Source organism: Motacilla alba, chromosome 1 (assembly GCF_015832195.1).
Source record: "Motacilla alba alba isolate MOTALB_02 chromosome 1, Motacilla_alba_V1.0_pri, whole genome shotgun sequence".
NCBI classification, from domain to species: domain Eukaryota; kingdom Metazoa; phylum Chordata; class Aves; order Passeriformes; family Motacillidae; genus Motacilla; species Motacilla alba.
In genome coordinates, this window is record NC_052016.1 from 100,135,166 (window position 1) to 100,159,911 (window position 24,746).

A 24,746-nucleotide genomic window follows, 5' to 3' on the forward strand; every position below is an offset into this window, starting at 1 on the left:
GCTGAAGGCACTCTGTACGTGACTTGAAGGGGAAAAATGAGAAGGATCTGTCACAGTCCTTCATCAAATCCTTTTATCACCCTGCTCTCAGAGGACAGGATTTGCCTTGTGAGGTGTGCAGTCAGCTCTGAGAGCTCAGTACACTCTCTAGCACTAAACCTGTAGACTCTGTATACTCTACTTGCGTGTGGAGAACAGCAAACGGGCTGTCCTTTCTGCCTTCTGCTTCGTGGCTGACACTCATTAGCAAAGCCAGGCTTCGTTCAGGAATAGTGAAGTCACCTAGGCTTAGATCTGCTTAGATCACTGCTTGGATCTCTTGGCAGGGTCAGGTTAATGCTGTGTTCCAAAGTAATTTCTGAAACTTGCTGTCTGCTAAAGCTCAGTTTTAACTGATATGGCAAGATACCTTCCAAATGTAGTGAATGTGGGAAACCCAATACGGGCGAAGGCAAAACATTACCTGTGGCTCCTGGCAATCCTGGCTTTCCTTGGGATCCTTTTGGTGGCCTTACACATCCTGCACCTGCAAACAAAAAACCAAAAAGCCAGTGCTCCTATACTGTCTCTCTATGTCCCTGGGCCTGCAGTTGAGACAATTTCATTAAACCAGGTGAAGGAAATTAACAATCAAATTCCTAATTTGAAAAGAAATTTTATTCTAATTTTAAAAGAAATTTTATTCTCCATTGAAAAAAAAAAAATTGCTACGTGTGGCATTTTCAGGGGAGCACTGAAGCTGATCTCCACCCCAAGAGCTGCTCTTCTGCCTATTTTACAGGGGTTATGGTAGCAGGTCCAGTTGGACCAGCACAGGAGGTAGTCCAGCCTACTGTATTTTCCATGCTTTGTTTCCCTATGGGTGGTTTACACCCATGAAGCAATCAAGTTAATTTTTGTAAAAATTGAAGGGTTTTTTCTTATGTGTCATATTGAACTGAAAATCTTCACTCAAAGTTCTTCTAAAAAAATTGCTAAAATTTTCTTTTCACCTAATTTCTGGTACTGTTTTTATAGATTGCACAGTAATCATACAATAAACACTCAGGAGTGATGAAATAAAGAATCTCTGAATTGTAGAGCCAAAAGTGCAATAATTTTAGAAGATGTTAAATTTGATTAACTTAGTTTAGAGCTACATAGAGTATATGCATTGTTATTTGTGACCTGAAGTTCAAACAGTTTACAACCAAGAGCATCCAAAGCAGCCATCAGAAGAAAGTATTGACCCATAAAAGCAGCAGAATACTAAAAAGATATTCAAGCCATGTGTATGTACAGTACCTGACCATATTGGTTCGGTTCCATCTCCTCTAGGAAAGTCTTCAATGACCTGCCCACAGTCTTTGAGCAAAGAATTAGAAAACACAGTTATTATCTAAAAGAGAAAAAATTGCAAAAAGACAAAAATGTTCTCAATTCTAACTAAAGTGCCTATAAAACCAGCAGATGATGTATTCTCTTATGTATTATGCACACATACAAATTATTTGCTGTAACATACTGAACACTATCCACACATTGATTAGATCCAGGCCTAAAACCTGTCCTGTCCATGTTAGGAGGCTGTCCCATGCACTGTGTGTAAGGTTGACAGGTGCTTGAATATTCTGCCAGGCTTCTTGAAGTGGAGGAATAAAAATCTGAGCTTGAGCTCTTCTGAATGTAGCCCTGGCATTGCTATGCTTGGACCCTTCCAAGGGGTTGAAAAGGACTTAAAAGCTGCAGAAATGCTGTGAGAAGCTCTGAAGGGTGGAAACATGAGTTTCCCTGGTCAATTAGAAGATTATGTTGGATGGGAAAATCAGAGAAAACCACCTGTGGGATTTCCAATGGCAGGACATTGCTCCATTGCCTCCAACTGCTTGAAACCTGAAAAATGTTACTTGCTGGGACTAACACATTAATTCATGTTATTTCAAAACCTCACATGAAACTACTGGGACTTCTGAAGTATCTCCTTTTTTAATATTTCTGGACCAGCATTTCCTTTTACCCTACATAACCCCCACCAAGTTGTCCCTTTCTAACCGTGATGAATGCTGCACACAACTCAGTGCTGATCTCCCATGGCTCTGATGTAAGACAGAGTGGTGTCTCTTACCTAGTTGGCCAGGCTCCCCTGGCAGACCAGGCAGACCTGGAGATCCTGGGCTTCCAGCTTGTCCTTGGTCACCTGGAGGACCCCGGAAGCCTTTTGGACCAGGAAATCCTTCACCTGGCAGGCCTACTTCTCCTGGAAAGCCCTTTGGGCCTAATTCACCTGGATAACCAGGATCACCAGGGAAACCTCTGATAGCATCACCCTGTGGGAAGTGAACGGAGGTGGTCACTCCTGACTTTGCTGAGAAACAAACACAACTCAAACAGTTGAGTTGCTCTCATGAACAACATCCTATAGTCAGTAATTTCTCAAGTGTTGCGTCACAGCTCTTTCAATCAACACTGAAAAGAAAGTATTTTTGAAATAACCTGACTTTAATGTAGACCACATGGCAGTAAGGGCATGAGAGAAGTGCTCCTTGAGGGAACATTCCCCAAAAAATGTAAGCCCATGAAAAGCCCTTGGGCAATACAAATCAGTGTTGTGGAGGGGCTCCTGGTCCTTCCTGAAAAGCTGTAAGTGGATTTGGGGAGACCAAAAGCATTGTTAGAGATGTTCCATTGTGGCATTTACTCTGAGAAAAGCTGACATAAAAATGAACCCAAAACATTTTTTCTCTGTCTGCACTCCCAGTGGCATTTATACACTACCGAATCAACACTTTTACAAACATTATTAGGGAATGCTTTCCTATCTTCAGAAGCAATATAAAGTACCATCTTTACTGGTAGGAAAAATACTGTAGTCTAGAGTGCCTAGTATAGCTCTTGCCCATCTTCAAATATGATATATGAGCATCCCAGTGGTTCAAAACATCATTTATGATGGGCCACAGGAATTCTTCTTGTGAGGTGTTTAATTTTGCATATAGAAGGAAGTTAGAAAATGAACAAAGACTACATGTCTAATTTCTAGATAGCTACAGTGAGTTAGATGAATTGCTATCAAGCATTATGATGACATAATGTGCGTTTTAAGAACATAAAACTGTAGTAAATTTTGCTTTTCTTCAACACAGTTGTACCAAAGCTATTGAAGTTCAGTCACAAAGAATCTCAGACTATACTGAAGGAGTTACTAATGAACCATACCCTACCACTTGCTGTTTATGTAAAGTGGAAATAAAAGTGAAAGATTTTTCTAAAACCCGTGAGAGTAAATCTGATGCTTAATTTGTCAATAACCAGCAAACCCAGTCTAGTTTTGCACCATTATCTGTGAAAGAAGAACAGGCTGGTGATCATAACTCCTCAGAATGAAGTGCATTAGTACTTGGGTCTGGTGTATTTGCTGCATTTGTTGCTTACCGGAAGGCCAGGCTGTCCTGGTAAACCATCTAATCCATCTCTGCCTGGGAAACCATCTTCACCTCTGATTCCAGGCAGCCCAGGGTCTCCTCGGATTCCTTTGGTGCCTAAAGAAGACATTCCATTGTGAGACCAATCTTTCATTAATACTATAAATAACAGGAAAAATACAGGTGATAAGAATTTTCACTCTACCTTTTGTAGTTATGTGAAAGGAGTCTCCTTTTTCTCCTTTTCGTCCAGGAAAACCAGCTGGACCCGAATAACCCTGGTGTTACATACATTTAAAATAATCAAAACCAAACCAGAAGTGCTTAAGAAATAAGTATCAAGACTGGCATTTCTACTGTACTGCTTAAAAAAAAGCCTCCTTAAATTTTACTGCTTTCCTGTTACTTTCCATGAATGATTTAATCTTCAGTAATCCCATTCTTGTGCAGAACCTTTATTAATATGTTCTAACTAGGACCAAGGTCTCTATGGCATGGTAGAGGAGATTCTGCATGAGGATGGGTTTGGACTCCTGTGTCTTTCTATGAGCTAGATCCTGCAGGTGACTGCAGGGCTGCTGCTGCAGAACTGCACTGGAGAAAACATGGTGAATTACTCAGTGTTAGCCACTAAAGGAAATGCCTCAAGCAACTCTTTTCTACCTTGGAGAAAGCCTTAGGGTTCTACTGCCATTCAGTTCCTGCCGTGCACCACTCCCAAGGAGAACATCCTTGCAGCTGGCAGTGGATTGTGATTCAAGCACAGTCCTGGGGCTGAAAAGCAGCACCACCTTCATTTACCAGACAAGAATCTGGGCACAGAGGGATTAAATGATCAAATCACTTAATCAAGTCACAGACCTGTGGGAAGGTTTTGGTTAGAAGGGAGGGCTGGAGGTCTCTGGCCCAGCCCAGCACTTGGAGATGGAGCAGGTCGCCCAGGGCCTTGCCTGGCCATGCACTGGGAATCTCCAAGGAGGGAAACCTTCTCTCTTGCAAAGACGAACTGTGGAGAAGCTAAAGACCAGTCTCTGGCATTCTCGATTCTTTGGCACAATGCTGGAACCTCCTCCTGAACAGCCCATCTGAAAGTGACATTTCTAGCTGCTGGCCAAGAGCCTTGCAATCACAGAACCAAATCCATATCCATGGTAGGTGCCAAGGCCCAGAGGTTACAGAGACATTTACTAGTGACTGTTTTGTGCCAGTTAGCTTCAGTTCTGGATAATTACACTCATGCTCACTAAAATATAAGCTGTGCGTGTCAGGTTTTCCTCAGCCAACTCTTACAGAATTCCAGGGCCAACACTGAATGAAAGGGATGTACTTGATGAATTTATTCTTTGCTTAAAATACTCCTGTGCCAGATATTATTTAAAAGTCTGTCTTTGGCACCACTGTATTTTATTGACATTCTGAATGAAAAGCATGTATAAAAACTGTATCTCAGCTGCAGGTCACCACAACAATGCAGGTTTGCACTTCCATTAGTCAAAAGAGTGAGATTAATTTTGATTATAAGCATTCTGCTTTACCTGGGACATGTTTGAAAACTGCATTTTAATGGGACTGAAGCCAATCTGTACTCCATGGTAAAGCTGTTTCTTTTGGACATTGATTTTTTTCAGGCCAAAAGAATTCTCAAGAAATTAAAATAATGCTGAATTACTGCATTAACACTGCTCCAATAGCATGATCTTCACATTGCTAATTTTTTTTCCTCAAGATTTAGTTATGTATAATACAATTTAGCACAGAGGTATTTTCAAAATATTTTACAGCTGCTTCTAATTTCTCTTTCTCCAAAAAAAAAAAAAAAAATCCTTTTGCTTGGGATAAAACTTCATTTTCATTAAACTGACATAGATCTCATCAAGATTAATTGTATTTATCATCCACATATGTAGCTTGTTGAACATGCTTAAAAAATTATGGAGTGATTTTTGCCCTGGAATATGGACCAAGAATATATTAAGCTGCACTGTTTTACTTTTTTAATTTGCTGTGCTATGTCTGTACATGTTTATACTTCTCTCTATTCTACAGTAACTTAAATTCTGGCATGAAGAATCTCAAAAGCAAAAAACCCTTGTAGAAATTACTAAGTTTTAACCGAAGTATCAATACTATATTTTTGGAAATATTTCTGTCAATTTTTTCATGACTTCTAGAAAGTATAGCTTCTCATAAAAGTATTTTGAATTTTTGCAAAAAATCTACCTTTTCTGTTTTTTTTATACAGCCAAAATAAAGTCAAAGTTTAATGAATTATATTTTAAAAAATCCCAAGCTTTAGATAGTTGTGAGTGAAAAAAATTGTTTTTTTGATGTTCAGAAGAGCCTAAAGTACTAATTGAAAATATGTTTGCTCTGACATCTTTGGACTTTACAATGGTACGTAGTGATAGGAAAAGAGGAATGGTTTTATACTGACAGACAGCAGGTTTAGATTAGCTATTAGGAAGAAATTCTTTAAGGGTAGTGAGGCCCTGAAGCAGGTACATAGACCCAGAAGAGTTGTGGATACCCCACCCTTGGAAATGTTCTAGGCCTGGTCTAGTGGAGGGTGTTCCATCCCACGGCAGGGGTTTGGAACTGTGTGATCTTTAAGGTCCCTTCCAACCAAAAGCATTCTACAATTCTTTGATACACAAAATCAGCTTTTGGGTCAGCATTACAAAGGACTTATTCCAAAATCATGAGAGACGTGACCGACTGAAGCCTGTTCTGCCTGTGAGGAGCCATGATGCAGTTAGCACACCACATCGTACAGCACCTCTATGTACCACCAACAAACAAGCTGTCATGAGCCCTTTCCTCAGTGTTATTGAACAGTGCTTTTAGAAAGACTATATTGTAAACAAGAACCTTACATTTTATCAGTTTAACATGTGCATCCTATAGGCAACAACCTTAAGGTTAGTACTGGAGTTGTTTCCCTTCTAGATGGTCAGATCACACTCAATACAGCAGCTTGAAAGGGTCCTGCTTTCTTCAGATAGAAGGTGGACTTGGGTTTATGGGGAAATCTTTCACTCTCCCCAAAATTTGCACTTCCATGCTAGCAATTGTTGGCCTTCTGTATTTTGTGGGAAGGAAGGAAGGAAGGAAGGAAGGAAGGAAGGAAGGAAGGAAGGAAGGAAGGAAGAGAAAATAACACTTTTCGTCATTTTTCCATGGAGAATAGCTTGAGATTTTTGATTTTTTCATATAAAATTGGCATATAAAACTAAGGCATATAAAACTAAGCGATAAAAAACCCCAACTATCTCACTTTTGCTCCAGGGAAGCCAGGAAGACCATGTGGTCCTTGATCACCAGGTTCTCCTTTCTGTCCAGGCTGGCCAGGGGTTCCTGGAAAGCCAGGAGGGCCACGGGGGCCAGTAGAGCCCCTTCTGAGTTCCTCACCCAAAAGGCACCTAGTGCAATCCCCTTCTTCACCTAAGGAAAAAATTGGAACGAGAAGAAAGAAAGCTCTATCAACAAAAAATAGATGTGCAGCTGTATCCATCTTATATATAGACTTGAGAATATTTGAGTAGTTTCTCAAATACTTGAGAAAATGACTCCTTTTTTTTTTTTTTTTTCTGACAACAATCCAACAAAACGTTTCTTTGTCATGTTAGCCCCAGATCAAATTAATCAGTCCTCATGCATGTCATAGTTCAATAAACCCAGACTGAGCACACTGGGGCATAACAGCAGATCATCTATGGAGTTATCTGTTATAACCTACCTTTAGGTCCTTTTTGTCCTCTTGGCCCAGGGAAACCTTGCATACCAAATCTACCTGGTGTTCCCTCTCGTCCTTTTAATCCAAAGAGAGGACCTAGAAGTTTAATTTAATAAAAATATAAATTCATCTACTGTGCATTTACTCTTTTTCTCTTTCATTCCTATTTCTTTGAGCTGCAACACATTTTCCCCTGTTTCCCCTAATGTTCACTTCCTATCTAACCCAGCCTGCTGTGATGTATTCCCTTCTCTCTTCCTCTCTTCTGACAGCTTCTCAAACTCATTCTCAGTAACTTCCATCTGTTGTGGCAGACAATCCTCACCATTCTTTGCTCTCTCTAACACTGAATTCCTCCTCTCAGCCCAACCTACTCTGCATTAGCACAAATAACCTGCTCTGGATCATCTCCTGCACATCCTTTTCTCCATTCTTTCAAATGTTGCTAGTTCTGTCTAAAAATCACACAAACCTTTTCTTCACTGATGAGTGTACATGACTGCTCTGTGTGTCCTTCCTACCTCTCATTTCATTTCATTTCATTTCATTTCATTTCATTTCATTTCATTTCATTTCATTTCATTTTGTCAATATCTCACTTTGCCCTGCCAGCAGCTGTCTTTAAAATAATCAAAGATGTTCCTGAGAATTCTCATCATCTCTGTGTTTGCACTTACCAGGGGCTCCAACGGGACCAGGTGGACCACGAAGTCCGGGTGCACCATCCTTACCCGGAATCCCAGGTGGTCCCGCAAAATAAGCAGGAGATCCTATTTCACCCTTTTCACCTTTTGGTCCCATTTCTCCAGGTAAGCCTGGCTTATCCCCATCCGCTGAAACAGAACCGGGGAAGAAGTTCAAAGCAATTTCTTAACAGTGCTGCCCAAAGAGCTGTGATGTATCAGAAGAGAAAGTTCATACAATTGCATCTAACATGCAAGGAAAAATGGACATACTTAGCATGGAGCAAAAATGGTAACTGCACTTTTCATTTGAGCAAATCAATAGCAGTTACAGAAACGAGGTTCTGTCATCATCTCTATTCCAGTAGTTTTGCAAGAGTCCCACTGGTCCAAAAGAAAATGCTCCATCCCATTCTTTGCCCTCCCCCCCCCCCCCCCCCAGTTATTATATACTACTATGCATTGTGTATCACATGATCACCATAAAGATTTTCCCTGCTGTGACCCTGTATCAGTCAAACTCCCTATGAAGTAAAGCTGTTAGAACATGTATTGCTGGGGCATTACCATCAGAAAATCCAGGAAGACCAGGCAATCCACGATCTCCCTCATCTCCTCGGTCTCCCGGGAGTCCAGAAACACCTGGGAAGCCTGGATCACCTCTTGCACCTGAAAAACATCCCCAATTCCACAAAACACATTAGTGTGATGCTGCTCTTTGTAAAAAAGCAAATATTAGAATCTTCAAATGCTTTGGAATAGTAGAGTTTACAACAGTTTCTAAAACGCAGCCTTAGACTGACAGGAATGGTGTGGAGCCACCAAGCCCAGGAAGCAGGGTAGTGTCTTTCACCTTTTACTAATATGCAGTTAGAGCTACATTGCTCCTGGGAAGCACAGAAGAGCAGCTTTCTGAGGAGAGCCTCTCTTTTTCCTACAGGAAGTTTCTGCTGTAACAGATGTGTGATATGTGAGCTTTCCTTTGCTTCACACTACCAAAAGCATCTGGGCCCAGCCCAGCTACTGCCTGCAGAAAGTATCATGCTCTTGTCAAAGATCAGTGATAGCAGAGGACATGTGGTGTCTTCAGCCCTCTGCCTGCTTCTTTCTCTCCCTACACAGCCCCTCCTGCTTCTAAAAGGTTGGCAGGGTATTCGGGGTGATCTGACCAATGTTTTGGGCCTCTTTCCCCCTTTCTCTGGGAGGAAGGGAACCATTCACTGCTAGTCTCTCTGGCTTTCAACAAAACTAGTAAACTCTGTGGTATGAGGACAAAGGCCAAGGCAATGGCATGTGATCACTCTTGCTGTTTGCTGGCACCTTCCCTTGAATAGTTTTGGCCTTGGCAAACTGCTATCACCTTTTGTGTGTTTCTAGTCTAGCCATGCAGAGCCACCACAGCTCTGCAGAACAGCTGACACTGGGTGCTACAAGCTTAGTGAAAAGATCGCAATGAAAATTTGTCAGTTTTAAAAGGAAAAAAATACTCTTATATTCCTCAAGGCTTTTTTAATGTGTGGGTCTTTCTTTCTCTTTCTTTCTTTCTTTCTTTCTTTCTTTCTTTCTTTCTTTCTTTCTTTCTTTCTTTCTTTCTTTCTTTCTTTCTTTCTTTCTTTCTTTCTTTCTTTTCTTTCTGTCTGTCTGTCTTTCTATTAGATGATGAGAATGCTGTCTGCTGTGCTGCCACTACTGTGCTTTAACCAAAGTCTGAAACAGGACACAGAAGACAGACTCCCATTCTTCCTTTCGCTGGACAACAAAGTCACACGTTTTTTTACTTGCTTCTTCTCTGAGGATACAGGCATGCATGGAAGCCTTTTGTATAGCAATCCAGCTCAGTGGGAGAGACAAAGAAACCACCTGCCTGCAGAAAGGTGATTAGGGCACTCTCTTGGAAGGCAATTACAGCTTCTGGAACACTTTAGCAAACACATTTTTTTTAGGAGTTGAATTCTTAGAATGTCACGCTCTTGATCTACGCAGAAGGCAGTAAAACAGCTAAGATAAACAACCTGAGCAAAGAAGATGTACCTTTCCTCGGGATGCGGGAAGGAAAATAGGAATCTGGTCCTGGAGGACCCATCTCGCCAGGCTCCCCCTGTCAACAGAAGTCGAAGTATCACACCCAAGCACATTATTATAGAGAATTTCCTTTAAAATGAAAAGATATCCCCATGAAACACAAACCCCTAAACTCCCAAAGGCACTGACACAACATTTAAGAAACCTCAAAGATATCAAATTAACAAACCACATAACCGGTTCTACAATGGCAACAGACACAATTGCTACTACATGATGACAGAAAAGGAAAGAAGGCAAAATGACAATCTGACTTATTGCTTCTAGCAAACGAAAGTAAAGCAGTACCTTGCTTCCTCTGGGACCATGGCTACCAGGTGGACCATCAAATCCTGGAATACCCTGTAATATACATAAAAACGATTGACTTTTCCTGTAGCAGAGAGAGACTAAAATTATTTGGTCTGTAGCAATTCCTGTAAGACCAATAAGGCTCCTTGTGGTTTGCTGTCCCACCTCTTGGACCAAGCCTAACTCTTGCCAAAGGCCAGAGGGACCTGCTGTGCTGCAGGCTCTGTCACCCCTGGCAGTGGTGCAGATGGAAAGAGCACCTACACTCACAGCATTCCACGGATGCTGCAGGGTGCAGGAGGAGAAAAGGGGATCCCCTCCATGCCAGTTGACCCTGAGACACATGGGCTAGGCAGCCAGACCACAGCAGCCTGCTGCAAGAAAACTGAACAAGTCAGAATCATTGCAAGTAGACTAATTTTCACTGGAATGGGAGCGGTGAGCAGTGAAATAGCACTGAACTACACAAGTCCTTTTTGCTCTTTTCCAGGTGGCTGAAGACTGTTTGGCTGAAGAAGGGCTGAATGAGAAGAACTCAGAAGCAGACAGATTTCAGAGATGCTGACCCAGATGAGATCATCTCTTCTGTGTGCTTTACTTTGACAACTATTGTCCTCTACAGAAAATGTTTCTATGTACTCTGGAAAGAGACTGGTGTGAAAAACGTCTGCTTTTAGTAGCAAACAGTGGTCAAATCAACAACTGACATCAATTAACACAGTAGTTTCATATAATTCACGCTTAGATTATTAGTCAGTTTTTTTAAATCTCAGTATCTCTCAAGTTTTATAGTGGGTACAACTCTTACCCAGAACTTCAGTGGTAATAACCAGCTCTATAAGTCACTCTTGAAGTAGTTTTGAAGCACTAAAAGTACCACAGCTCTCAATCAGATGCTGCAAACCCCATCACGTTTCAGAGGCTTTTCCCTAATGGCAAGTGTACATCTCACCATTGGAAAAAGAGCCTCTTGATTATCAGGTGTAAAATATCTTTACACTAGGTGGAGCTGGCGGTCTAAAAGCAAAGCCAGCAGCTTCCTGCTTAACTGCAACTTCATCTGTGTGCTAGCAGGACCTAATCATCCTTCTTTCCTTCTCAAGAATACAATCACTCAAAAATCAACAAAAAGGAGGTTGTGAATAGCACATAGAGTAGGGTGTCACCTCTCTCACACACATTATATGATGATAGTCCATCCAAACCAATGTACCTTCTACTAAAATTATTGCCAAATTCATCCTCAAAAAGGAGCAGCCACTGCTCACTTCTGACTGGAGCATGAACCCATGTTAAGGTCAACCAGTGGGCTTTAAATGGGTTTTGCATCAGCCTCTCCATGTATGTATTACTAACAGCAATTCCCTTCCACACCACCAGGACTGAATAGCTGCGCAAATGTTATTTTTCAGATTTCGTGTACTTTCATGTCCCATGTGTTTCATGTTATTATTGTTATGCCTCGGTGGCAGGACAAATCTTTAAACAACTAAAGATGGCAAAGCATGGAAAAATCGTGCATCCCACAGCTATTTACCTCATGGAAGTGATTTCTAATGCTGACTGAAGAAGCCTTTTTCTGAGACCAAACAGAAAGTCTCTGTCTGACAGAATGCTATTTTAAATATTTGGGTGTGTTTCCATGGGGACAGAGATTTAACTGGTATATTTATCAGTTTCCATCTCTTCTCCCTTTGTGATATCCAAGATAACCATACATTTCAACCGCATCTGCAGAAAGCTATTCAAAAAAGATTCTGCTTGTAGCAAGAAAATGACAGAAATCATAATCACAGTAATTAGAACAATGAAAGTGATACTTCCCTGTAATGGTCTCAAAAGATGCTCATGGTTTAAGCAAAATTGGACTTTAATCATAGGGTAATTTTTTTTGCCTTGCTGATGAGAAAAATAACTGACCCAAAATTAGAATGATGGATGAACCCAGATGATATTTGTTAGACTACAGCTAGTGTAATTGCAGGCAGAATTTGTCCTCTACAGTTTACTTTTCAGACAGATTGTCTTCATATGTATTAGAAACAACAGTCTTGTATGAAATACTCACTCTTTCTCCACTGAGTCCTGGAAAACCAGTGATGCCAGGCAGTCCCTATGAGGGTACAATAAAATTAACAACAACAAAAAGACATTCTAACATCCTCATGGCAAAGAACCATTATTATTTCTTAGATAAAATAAATCTAACAGCTTGAAGCTCTAACAGTCACACTTCAGATATGTTTTCAATTAGATTTTTGTATGGTGCACTTCAGAAACACTGCTGCAAAACAAGCAGTCAGAGATGCTTCAAGGAAGCATTTAGATAGACTTTTGCTTGAGTCCACAAGTAAGTGGAGTCAGACTCATGTTTATTAACCATGGTCTGCAGACAGCTCAGATGGGAACAGTGAAGTACAGTCTGTGCTGAGGACCAGGACAGCAGCTGTGGTTAGTGAGCACAGCTTCAGGTGAGAGATGCACAAGGCTTCCCAGTGATGGCACAGGTGTACCTTGCCATTCTTTGGCACACCTGTGAGTCCTGTGGGGACCTCCTCCCACCACCATTCCAAAATAGCCTTTTTGCTTTCCTGCTTCAAGAAGTTCTGAGCTGGCCAAACCTATTTATCTAAAGAACTGTAACTTCTGTGATTTTTTCATCTGTCTTTTGTTCCAGAAGGCAAACTCTCAGCTCAGATCCACCCACTCAGCTGAGTGAATTCTACCTTTATTGAGTGACTCACCCTTTGTCCTGCATAGCCCATTACCCCTTCTTCACCTTTTTCGAGAGGAAAGAGAAGAACACCCTAGGAGAGATTGCAGGTCAGTTCAATGTATTTCTTCATTATGTACAAAAAAATTGCAACACTGTTTTGTGGAAGCTAAACAGGAAGAAAGCATCATTGTAACACAAGGATAATCTAATAATAGCTGCATGTGAAAGAACTGTTGTCCTTATAATTAAGTGTAACATGCTTGCTTCATTACAATAGCAGGAGCAGGCCATTAGAGAGAGGACAGTGACTCCCTCCTATCATCTCCTTTATTTCTTCTGTGTCTGCAGCTCTGAAGAAGAGCCAAAGTATTTATTCAGCTATACAACCAATTAAGCAACTCAGCTTATGCCCAAACTGTAGCTTCAGAGAGCTATTTGGCAAACACAGGCACGCTGCTATCCATCCTACTACACAAAACAAAAGAAAGGGAGAAGCACATATCCCCTTTTGCTACATCAGCATATAATTACAGTTTTTCTAATGAGCAAAAAAAAATCCTACATGTGTAGAATATGATCAGCAGCTGAACAACTGGCTAGCAAACCACACATGGAGGGCATCAGGGCTCACAATGTGACCTTCTCCCATAACCTTGTGGAGCTGCTAACCAGACCATCTGAGAAAATAAAGCTCTGCAAAATGCTCAGCGAGGCATCCCTGCTTAGTAAAGACTCTGTTTTAAACCCCTCTGGGAAGTCAAAAGGAACCACTCAATGGCAAAGCTATTTAGCCAGTCTAGAGGTTGTCTGTGAGTTATAACTAAACCATGTTCAGTCAAGCTGGGTTGACAGCTTTACACAATACAGCAACATATGGGATTACTGCCCACTTACTCAACAGATTTAAAAAATCATGAGACAAAAAGTTTGTATGTGTTGGACAGTAGGCTAAAAAGGATTAAAAATACAATATGTTCTTATTGAATGAAATACAGTGAAATTTTAAAACATAGATCAGAGGAATAAGTAAGGAGATTTATTAATAATTTGAACTACAATTGAAAATATGTGAGGGAAAGTCTTATTTCAGTAAACCAGTAAGAACAACTGATCGTGCTGTGGAGTTATTACACATCAAGTTGTTCAGTTTTTCTGAAGCATTAAAACTGATGTCTCTGCTTAAAACACATCTATATTGCTCCATATCTATATTTCATCACATCAGTGAAGAGTGCACAAGTATTAACTCCAATATTATTATTTGACTTTGCTCTTCTCCACATGACTTACTGGAATTCCAGCTTCCCCTCTTGGTCCAGGGTCTCCTCTTTCACCCTAACAATAAGGAAAAAGTATTCAGATAGGTTTGGCATTCCCACTTACATTTCAATAACTTTTATACAACACAAAATGACTGATCAAGAGAAAAAACACTTGTGCTTTTTCTTTATTCATACACTTCTGTATGAATTCAATGCCTTCATGATAAGTTTTTGAAGTTACTTTTTAAGGAAATACTTGATAATTTTTCTGAAAAGGTCTCTAGGAATGTCAATGTCTAGCTCTTTCCAGGCTTATTCATGAGATCTCTGGGTGGTGAGTGCCAAAGGAATGCCTACGAGTAAATGCACTCTCCCATTTTTACCTACTGATTATCTATGAATTATTTGATCAAGAGCTCCAGTTAGGGTAAGACAAATTGTAGCCTAAATTCCACTCTCTATATTGATGACATCTCCGTTGAATATAACAGCTCTCCAGTAGCTCAATGTGGGTGTCTGCTTAGTCATGAAAATCTCAGCATGTACGTTATTTAGGGCAGACTGCAGAGTATTAGAGGTGTTTTAGATCTTCCAGTATCATAGCAATTTACTCATCTTACTGCAGAAATTGTATGATATGAGCCACATAAACTTTCTAACTTCAAATATGGGATGAAAAATAACTGGTCTGGAGGTTGGTGTGTGATACAGAATGTACACGTACAGGGTATGACTGCCTCTGCTCCCAGCAAGAAGCAGCAGATGAGAATAAACTGCATCTTGCATCTGGGGATTTCTCCAATATGTAAGAATAAGCCTTAACTCTAAGTATATAAATATCTGCATCACATAGATAAGTTATCAAAACAAACACAGTAATGGTTTCTCAGCAGGCATTTCTGCTTGTAAAATGAGATGTGAGTGATGGCCAGTAGCTGCACGCTTAAACAAAAAGAACAAGTTTGCCAAAAGGACCTCTAAACTTGAGAAATACTTTCTGAATTACTTTAGGCACCACAGTTTCAATAAATTTGTTACGATCCAAGTTTGTGAAAGTAGCAGATTTCTCTTTTGATATATTAAAGTCTTTTAAGCTCTATATGTTAAAGCACATTTGTACAATATTTTAGTTTTTGTAGCGCAGAGCTCTTAGTTCCTTTTTTATTTCAGAAAAATACACTCTAAGTTACCTTGTGCTTGTCAGGGGGGACACCTGTCAGTTCTCTTGTAGGAAGCCCAGGTGGACCTGGAGGACCTGGGGGGCCCTGCAGGGAAAACACAAAGGAACATTTGCCAACAGCTCTAATACCTGGCCAAGCTGTTGATTAGCAGAGGCTCCAGGACACTGCAAAGGAGCAGCACAGATTTGCCCCTGCTGGGAGTACGGTTCTAAACCATATACTACCATACCAAATAAATTTGTGTCAAGATTAATTAATTTTGTGCTGGGTTAACATATAGCAATACTTGCTCTTGCCCTGTGTGTTTTCAGAACAACAACAAAGATTATTGCCTTACATAAAGTGGACTGGCTTTATAAATTTCAGAAGTGTAAATGAGAGCACAGAGAAGATAGTTCAGCTATGATATCCCTTATAGACAGACTTATACTTCATTTTTCTCTTATAATTATATAATGCAATTGTGAATGAAGAGAGTATTTAAAGTATGGTAATTTATAAATAGCAGAAAACATCCACCTGCCCTTTAGTAGTGATATTAACTAATTAGTTTTCCTTTACCTGTTCACCTTTTTCTCCATAGAAGCCAAGGCCTCTGTTGCCCTGCAAAAACAATAGGTCAGTGTTTACCAAGAGTCCAACTCAAATCTAAAATATAAAATTCAAATTTAAATATGCTTAAAGGCCTTTTCAGGCTTGCAAATCTGTACGACACCACTGAAGAACTGCAATCAAATGATAGCCTTAGACTTACCTTGAAGTATTTTTATAGATTTAGAAGTAATTTTACAGACCTAAACTTTTAGAAAGACAACTGTTTAAAATACATACTACCAGTTCTTCTTTCAGTCATCCACTGAGTAATGTCATGAAAAGATCAACCATTTCTTCTGCAGGATTTTTAATAGCCTTGAATGCTAAATAAAAACACCTAAATAGGCTGGAACAATGAAGTCATATATTTTTTCCATGGAGATAAAACTGAATATTGTGAAGACGGCAAGGATTCTCTGTTCATGGGAAGCTACTGTGACTACAGTAGCAAATTAAATCTGGCTCTAATCTTTTCAGGGTAGGTGATCCCAGTGTAAGTTTAACTTCCCATGGTATGCAGCCAACACAGAAAGTCTTGGGCTACATAATCTTTCATGCAGCCCATGGTTCTTTCTTTTACTGCCTTCAAGTAGATCTTGGATAAACCTCAGCAACACAAAATCAACATCAACAACTCTGACACAAAGACTTACTTGTGGTCCTGGGGGCCCTGGGAGTCCTGGTGGTCCCTGGGGAAGCACAATAGGGGAGAGCAAGTTACTTGTTGCTTCCTAATCAATGCATGCAGGAGGTTAGTTACCCTCTGTCTGAAACATAAGTGTATGTTTAGTAGGGAGTGTATTCCTCAGCATCCCATGTGCCATTGTTACTATATTAGCTGTATTTGCTGTACTGAAAAATACCTTCCTAAGTCACATTGTAATCTTCCTGAGCAGACTGACAGTTACCCAACCTAGAGCTAATGAAAACCCGTTTTTCCAAGTAATAAGAACTTGTGCTGTTGGATCCTGACTAAGCAACATTTTAAGCTCATACCTAAAGTTAAGCACACCTTTAAGTGCTTCACTGCAGTTTCGGTACTGTATTGGTCTGTAAGGGGTTGAACTACCATAGGCATCTCAGACTACCTATTTGGGATTGTACAGAATGAAATGAAAGGAAGATGGTGGAAAATGAAACTAAACCAGGAAATACATCTAACAGAGGCTTACAAGAGGTACGAAAGCCATTAACTGAAGAGACAGCCTCCCTTGCTTCAGTCAGCCATGGTAGTTAACAGGCTCCAAAGGGCTTTACACACTAAAAACTCTTGTCAAAGGAGGGAAAGCTGTGGTGAATAAGAAGCATGAGCTGCTCAGCTCATGGTGAATGAGTGACACAGAAACGAGAGAAGGTTGCTGATGGAAGCGTCCACCTACTGAGCCCTGAAAGGGGATGTTAGCTGCATAAAGCAAAATCAAGTCTAACCTGCAAGGAAAAGATAGGAATATTCAGGAGAGACCTGAACTTTTTAGGCACCTCTGCCTTGCTATGTACCTTTGTGTGGACAAACACTAGATTTGTTCTGAAAAAAACCTGCTTTTGAATCACTTTTGGTGACTTGAGTAATTTGTGAGCTACTGCCTGACCTACTGAGCAGATGCACTGCACAGGGTATCCCCAGCCTGAGAGCCTGCAGGGACCTGGGGAGCCTGGCCTGCCTTCCTGCACTACCCAGCACTTTAAGAAGAGCAGTGATGCAAACCTGTGAAGTGCTCCTGGGTCTCCCTCACAGGTGAGTCACAGCTTCAGAGGCAGTAAATAAAGCTGGATGTATTTTGCTCAAAAGAGATGTTGCCAATATGTAACCAGAGGGATGTGGTTGTGGGGCCTCCCCAGGACAGGGGCCCCAAACATGTACGGTTCATAGCACTCCTAACATCCCAGAAGGAGCACTGGGGATATGAGTCACTGCAGATTGGGCTCCTCTGTGAAGCTCATGAACCTCGGTGGGCTTGCCTCAAAGACAGAGTAAGTAAAGGACTGATTTCCCTTCAGGACAACCAGTGAGAAAGAAAAGGTGCAGTTTACTCCAGGTGATAAAACAGTCCAATGCAGAAAATTAACTTTGAAAGGCTTAGCATACTGTGGATTTTTTTCTGGTTTTTTTTTTTTTTTTTGTTTTGTTTTTTTTTGTTTTTTTGTTTTTTTTTTGTTTAGGTTTTTTTGGGGCTGGTGGGGAGGGGGGTGTTCCTGAAAACAGCTATGGAAGCTGCGAGTGAGAAGCCCCAAATTAATTTTTTTCCTCTCAGATCAGGGATGTAAAGTGGGTCCAAAGTAAATTTTGACAAAACAACAAAAAAATGCAAATGCTACGAAGTTGTGTTACAGGAAAATAAAAGAAGCTTAAAGAAAATGAGACCTATTGAATTTGAATACCTGCTTCTCACCCATGAAGCTATTAACCATGGAAATAAGAAATGTAGAAGTTGTATCTGGAGAGAACAAAGTCTTCTCAAAGAACTATACTGCAACAGTGCTGTAAATGATGATTTTGGAAAAAAAAATCACAGAAAAATAGTTTAAAATTGCATTCTAAATACCATTCAATCTCCTGTGGGAAGTATAGAGAGCTAATATACATATCCTTTGTGAGCAGAAAAGGTAACCTATTCAAGTCATTCTGATAACTCAGTGTAGGGAGATGCTCTAAGGAGGTTAAAAAAATACAATATGAATCAAAAGCTTCTGACAGCACCCCTATACCTCTTCATGCAATATTCATCCCTCAGTGTCTCACCATGCTTTTTAGAAGGTCTAACGTCCATTGACATCTTCTTGCTATTTCTAACCCAGGTTAAAATCCAACATAATGGAACTTGCTGAGATAATTCTTTCATTTGGATAATTTTCTAGAGAACATAATTTTAATATACTTACTGGTCTTCCTCGCTGTCCTCTTGGACCAGTAGGTCCTTGAATACCCAGTGTACCCGGAGGTCCCTTTAAATAAAAAAATCCACCAACTATCAATAAAGGTTGTTCTGATATTAGTTACTGTTGACACTTTATCACATTTACTGTAATGCTACTTACCGGAAAACCAATGATCCCTGAATCCCCAGGATCTCCCTAAAAAAACCAAAAAACCAAAAAAAAAAAAGCCAAAGTAAAAAATCCAATAAATTCTATATACAAAATTGAATCAAATATTTTTATCCATTATTAATTTTTTCTAATTTAAACAACTAATTATAGTATGCAATGCTACTCAAACCCTTCCATACAGATGCATTCCACAGAGATGTTGAGATAACTGAATGTGAGCCACACAGATTTCATACTCTATAGATAACTGCATGTAATAAAATAGCAGGGTACAAAGTTGGCTAATGAAGTTAGGGATCCATTACCAAGCTGATCTATACAACAGACCACACTGAGCTTTTTGTTGAAAAATCCTATATAACCAGTGACTTAATTAGAGCTACAACCTTAGCTGAAATGTCCAAGCTCATTTTTGTGAGTTGCATGGGAATTACTGAATCATTTTGATTCTCTTCTGAGTCACTTAAAGCATTTGGAACATACTGTTTTCAGTGACCACATATTTTAACTTCAGTACATGCTGAAATGTTTGTGGAAATTAGATCCAAAAATGTTCTAGCCCAAAGACCTTTCAACACACATAAATAATGTGTTATTCAGGCCAAACACCTTCAATCATTTTGAGTAGCATCTTAACTACCTAGTTAATTTGGGTTTAGTTAACAGAATAATTTGTGGAACCAAGTACTTTCTAAAATGAATACAGGTGTCAGTATCCATCCTTGGCCACAATACAGCTGAGCATTTCTTAAACATTACTTAATCACTCCTGATTATTAACAGTGCAGATCTTAAGATTTTCTAAAAGGAAAAGAAGTTTCCATTAAAAATACAGGCAACTTACAAATATGTCAAGAGAAATACCTATATTGGCACTTACTGCCGGCACAAAATACACACAAACAATGTCAGCAGATCCCTTCTGTGCTCAGTATAGCTCAATTGCAGCTTTTCAATCAGCCACGATTTATACTCTACATATGTAATCCCTTATCTCCTTCTTATACCTTCAAATTATGCACGATTACATATTTATATATGAGAAAAAGTTGCAAGTGATTACAAAACAAGTTTTCAGGATTAGACACAGTAAAAGCAGCCATTGGAATACTTGGGGTTTACTAAATAGCTAAATAAAAGGAGGAATACTTGGGGTTTACTAAATAGCTAAATAAAAGGATATTTTACCCTTAGTCAATCAAGCACTTGCATGAAAATTTTACAGGAAAGGTGCCAATAGTAACCAGAATCATTCAATGGACAAATCAGTGGCAAAGAAAGGATTTTGCCATGCATGATAAAAAGGCAGACATTGAATAAAGAGGGAAATACTTGACCTATGTCATCTACAGTGCCTTTGCAATCCACCTATAGGCTGACATTCCTTGGAAATTGAACAGAGTTCCATTTCTTTCCCTTGGACATCACATAAACTTTGCTGCAACCAGAGAAAGCAGAAGCTGCCTTTCAAAGCCTACACAAAATCAAAGTTGACCTCTTGGGACGTGCCCATCAGAGTATAAGAAAAATTCACTCTCCATCATGTGTCTAAAAAACTGTACTGGGCAAGAGCAACTGCTGGGAGTTCCAGACGTACCCGGTGTCGGCTGATGATCTCCGGCGCTACAATGTACGGCTCCCCCTTCTGGCCCTTGGGCCCTTGGACTCCCTGGAGGTGACCAGAAAACCAAAACACAACGTGAGCCCTCACACCATCTCTGCTAACGTGTAAACAGCTAAGAGTGAAATGAAAAATATTTGTTGGTGTTTTCGTAAGTGTCCATAAACATACTGCAGTTTAGAGGCAGAGACTATGCCTAGCTATGGAAATTTATGGTTTAGGAAAAAAAGTGTAAACCCTCACAGTATGTCAAAGAATGAATTTCTAAATTTTGGGGAGAAACCCCCGTTACCAGGGAGTGGTATTATGGGGTAGTACCTCCTAGCTAGAACTGAGGCTGCACTTCCCAGGGCTGACATGTGCCCATGTAAATCCAGGAGCCCCACTGCTCACATCAGCATGATCCTCTGTATCTCACCATGAAAAGCCAATACTATGACCACGGGGCAGGGAAGAAAAGGATACTTTCATCAGAAATTTTGAGTTTAATATTATTTTATGGCTGTTGATTAAAGCCGTACAGGTTTTCCTACAGCAATCTCTCTGCAGGACCTGTGTGACAGGTGTAGCTCTGAGCAGACCTTGTGGCCCTGGCTGCAATGCAATGACTGAACACAGTGCACTGTGTCCATGCTGAGTCTGCACCAATGCTCTGCTGGGCCAAAAAGCCCCACATTCCCTTCGTTAAGGGAAGGGAACCCAACCCACGTGTGAATGAAACTCACTCCAGCAAAGTTCTTAGCTTCAGATACTCACTTACTGCCAGCTACTTACAATGCTGCCAGGGAAACCAGAGAATCCAGGAGTTCCCGGGTCACCAGGGTCACCTGCTGTCCCATTACAGCCATCATGACCTGGTTTCCCCCTTGGTCCTGGCTGGCCTGGATGACCCTGTTGAGGAAAAAAAAAAAGTGTTTATCTATCCATCTGTTTCTAGTTTTCCTTTTCCTGTAGTCATGAAGTATTTAGACATTCTCACATTAAGCCCAAGGCTTGGATCCATGGGAAACTAGGATTTTCAAAGACAGAAACAGACAGTGCCTTTTTTTAATATAGCTGCAGCTTGAACCAGATGCCCCAGACAGCATGAAAAAATGAGTAGTGAAGGACCTCTCAGAAAGGGTAAGAAAGCTATGTTCAATGCAGGCTCTGTTATGCAGAGAACTAAGCCAGATGAGGCTGCTGTGCAGGGATCCACCAAGAACTGGGATTGTTAAGCATTTCAGTGCTTCACACTGGAAGAGTGGGAAGAAATGCTCCTCACTGAGTTTGAACTGCTTCCAAGCCAGGAAGAAAGTCGAAGATGCTGTTGGAGCTAGATTGAGTGTCATGATGAGGCTGTGAATATGGAAGAAAACAGCAGGGCTCAAAGGTGACAGGCACTCCAAGACCTTGACACAGAGCCTCTGAAAAGTTACTCCTGTCTCAAACTGTATTTTTATTGCTGTTCCTACATTCACCGTAACTGCTGTTGCTTCTGGTTTGCACTGAGACTGATGAGAAGCAAATCTTCCCTTGAGCAGCTCTTTGTTCCAGCAGGCTCAGTCACAAAAAACCAGAAACTAACATAAAACATTTCTCCCTTCTCCTTTATCTATAGCAAGAGTTTTCTCTTTGCTTTTGCTCCATTGCTTAGAAAAAATAGAAGAATATCCATACCCTTACTCAGTTCCACCAAATACTGCACTCCTCATCCCAGAAGAGACTCAGTCTTGCCACCATTCTCTCTTGGCTCCCAGCCCCACACCTTAGCACTGTGCCACTGTGGTTTGTTCAGGTGTCTGTCTACCTGCCTTCCCATGGGCAGTGAAAAAACTGGTTGAAAATGTAAGGGTGCCTGAAGGGCAGGGCAGCTTGAAGAGAATACACAATCAAAATGCAGGTTCAAGTTCTGTTTGAAGGTAGTTATCCCTCACAATATGCAATGTGCAGAGGTCAGGGAGGCAGGGCTGAAAAAGAAAACATGCCCAGGTAAAAGAAGCACTCCAGCTACAGCAACACTGGGCTTCACAGGGGAGCAATTCACTCTGCTTCCCTGTCAGTGCTTAGAAAAAAACTCAGCATGATGCAGTGAGATGAACAAGATCCTTGGCTCAGGGGTGTTAATAGAAATGGCAAATATGGTCTTCTTTTTTTTCTTAAAGAGTAAGAAAGGGGGAGACAAGGAAGATTGTGAGAGAGAAATCCCTGAAACTTGATAGGAAGCTCTTCTGGAAACAAAAGAGGGTGAAAGTAGAGTGGATGTGGATGCGTGGGCTGCAAAGCGAGGCCCCGGTGTCAGGGAGCACTACAAAGGAAACCCAAGCCTGGGAACTCTGTCCAGGGATTCCAGTGACTCAGATTTCTTTGTTATTTTATGACACAAGATGTAAAGAAGTGTAGGCTGGGAAAATACTGCGCTGTGAACTTTACCCGGTTTTCCTCTTTGAGTGTTTCAGTTTCATAGACCTGGTCCATTTGTTCAAAGTTTTACACTGCTTAGTGCTCAGTAAGATTTTTAAGACAATCTCAAGCATGCCATATGAGCTATAAAGCAAATTAACCATAGTTAGTATTCTTAAAATCACTGGTCCTTATATGAGCTTTGCAAATCAGAAATAATTAGGAATGACTAACTCATGTCCTTCGTTCACAAGCTTAAGAATTGTGAAGCACTTATGCCATAGGTCTTTCCTACAAAAGAACATACTTAGCTGGGTAACCTCCAGAGACACAGGAAATTTCTATCCTTTTCTGCCCCTTTTATAAGGGGATTTCTCCATAGGACAAAGCAAATGGACCTTAATTATCTGAGGGAATGACAAGGAGCATAGATTCTGCTCTTTTGTTGTGCATCTGCAGTTCCACTCACTTCAGCAAATGTCCTTAGCTGAAAGGTGTGTACGTGGCTGATGCAGAATTTAACCCAGACATTTTAATTAAAGTACAAAGGCTTTAAGCTAGCCTGCAATATTTGCATTTGGTGATTTCTTAAAGATGAAGTAATCCGCTACTTACAGGAATGCCATCTGCCCCGGGGAATCCAGTGACTCCTCTTTGTCCCTAGAGTGAAACAGCACAATTAAAATGATGTTCTGCTAGCATTTTGCTTATTAGCTAAAATATTTGATATTCAAAAGTTACCACTTCTCCTTTGGGTCCAGTTATTCCTGGGTATCCTCTTTCACCTTTATGACCTTTGGGACCTTGCACTCCTGGGATTCCCATCAATCCTGGTGGTCCAGTGAATCCCTGTGATCCGAGGAGTCCTGGCTGGCCCTGATAAAAACAATTGAACAGAATTTACACAGGAACAGTTGTGATGCATGAAGCTGGATAAGTTATCACTCCTGCAATGAAGTCAATCTCTCAAAGAAAAAATAAACACAGAATTTCTTTCCATCCCAGTAGGTCAGGCTCTCTGATAAAAGTCATCTGAAACACCACACAGAGAAACTCCAGCAGCAGTGACTATATTGCACATGTGGTCACAAAATTAATACATGGATATTAGCATTCAAATCAATATTCATTACTTCAGTATTCATGGCTACTCTGTGAAAAAACTGTTTTCTTTGGAATGAGGTTTCTCAAGAGCGATTCTCCTACAACATAACGTATGGCACTCCAAACAAGTAAAATATGATTAACTGTGAAATTTGCTGATTGGACATATTTATTGCAAGTGACATCTGATATTTAATGGCAGGAATTTGTGCCTCTTTAGTGACAATATTTCTATTCAGCAGTGGAGCCTGAAAATGATGGGACATGCATGGATCCACAGAGGTTGAAGAGTTGCACACAGGGCTCCCTGGTCATTCTCCCTTCCAGCGCTGGTTTGGCTCTTCACGCCACTTCAACCATTGTTTAAAAATAATCCCAGTTGGCTGCCAACATCACAAGGCTCAAAAGGGGAAAAAACAATTTTGAAATGACACAATGGAGGTTTAAGTAATGGATTGTGACAGTATGTCTGAGATCTGTGAACTGAAGTATTTGAATATGGTTCCAGACGTAGCATCACTGAAGGCACACATGTTTTGCATGTACTCACTGCACTAATGACATTAATAGCACATTGCTGCAATCTTTTCTGGAGAAATATGTTTTAAATGGGGCAAAGCACCATTTACCAAGACATTCAAATTAACT

The 24,746-nt window shown here is 40.5% G+C and overlaps 1 protein-coding gene across 2 annotated transcripts in view; it reads right to left on the minus strand.

Moving 5' to 3' along the window:
* COL4A2 (collagen type IV alpha 2 chain) overlaps positions 1-24,746 on the minus strand; it is a 140,662-nt gene that overhangs the window by 27,536 nt on the left and 88,380 nt on the right. For both annotated transcript variants that reach the window (XM_038131692.1, XM_038131701.1), the window contains exons 5-27: positions 23,736-23,870; positions 23,610-23,654; positions 21,387-21,503; positions 20,589-20,660; positions 18,980-19,015; positions 18,824-18,886; positions 16,597-16,632; positions 15,911-15,952; positions 15,359-15,433; positions 14,197-14,241; positions 12,935-12,997; positions 12,259-12,303; positions 10,188-10,241; positions 9,849-9,915; positions 8,385-8,486; positions 7,812-7,967; positions 7,138-7,230; positions 6,676-6,842; positions 3,607-3,679; positions 3,412-3,518; positions 2,105-2,306; positions 1,285-1,344; positions 464-526 (exon numbers count right to left, since the gene is read on the minus strand). In XM_038131692.1, coding sequence (XP_037987620.1) covers positions 464-526; positions 1,285-1,344; positions 2,105-2,306; positions 3,412-3,518; positions 3,607-3,679; positions 6,676-6,842; positions 7,138-7,230; positions 7,812-7,967; positions 8,385-8,486; positions 9,849-9,915; positions 10,188-10,241; positions 12,259-12,303; positions 12,935-12,997; positions 14,197-14,241; positions 15,359-15,433; positions 15,911-15,952; positions 16,597-16,632; positions 18,824-18,886; positions 18,980-19,015; positions 20,589-20,660; positions 21,387-21,503; positions 23,610-23,654; positions 23,736-23,870 — 1,918 coding nt within the window. The remainder of the gene's footprint in view (positions 1-463; positions 527-1,284; positions 1,345-2,104; positions 2,307-3,411; positions 3,519-3,606; positions 3,680-6,675; positions 6,843-7,137; positions 7,231-7,811; positions 7,968-8,384; positions 8,487-9,848; positions 9,916-10,187; positions 10,242-12,258; positions 12,304-12,934; positions 12,998-14,196; positions 14,242-15,358; positions 15,434-15,910; positions 15,953-16,596; positions 16,633-18,823; positions 18,887-18,979; positions 19,016-20,588; positions 20,661-21,386; positions 21,504-23,609; positions 23,655-23,735; positions 23,871-24,746) is intronic.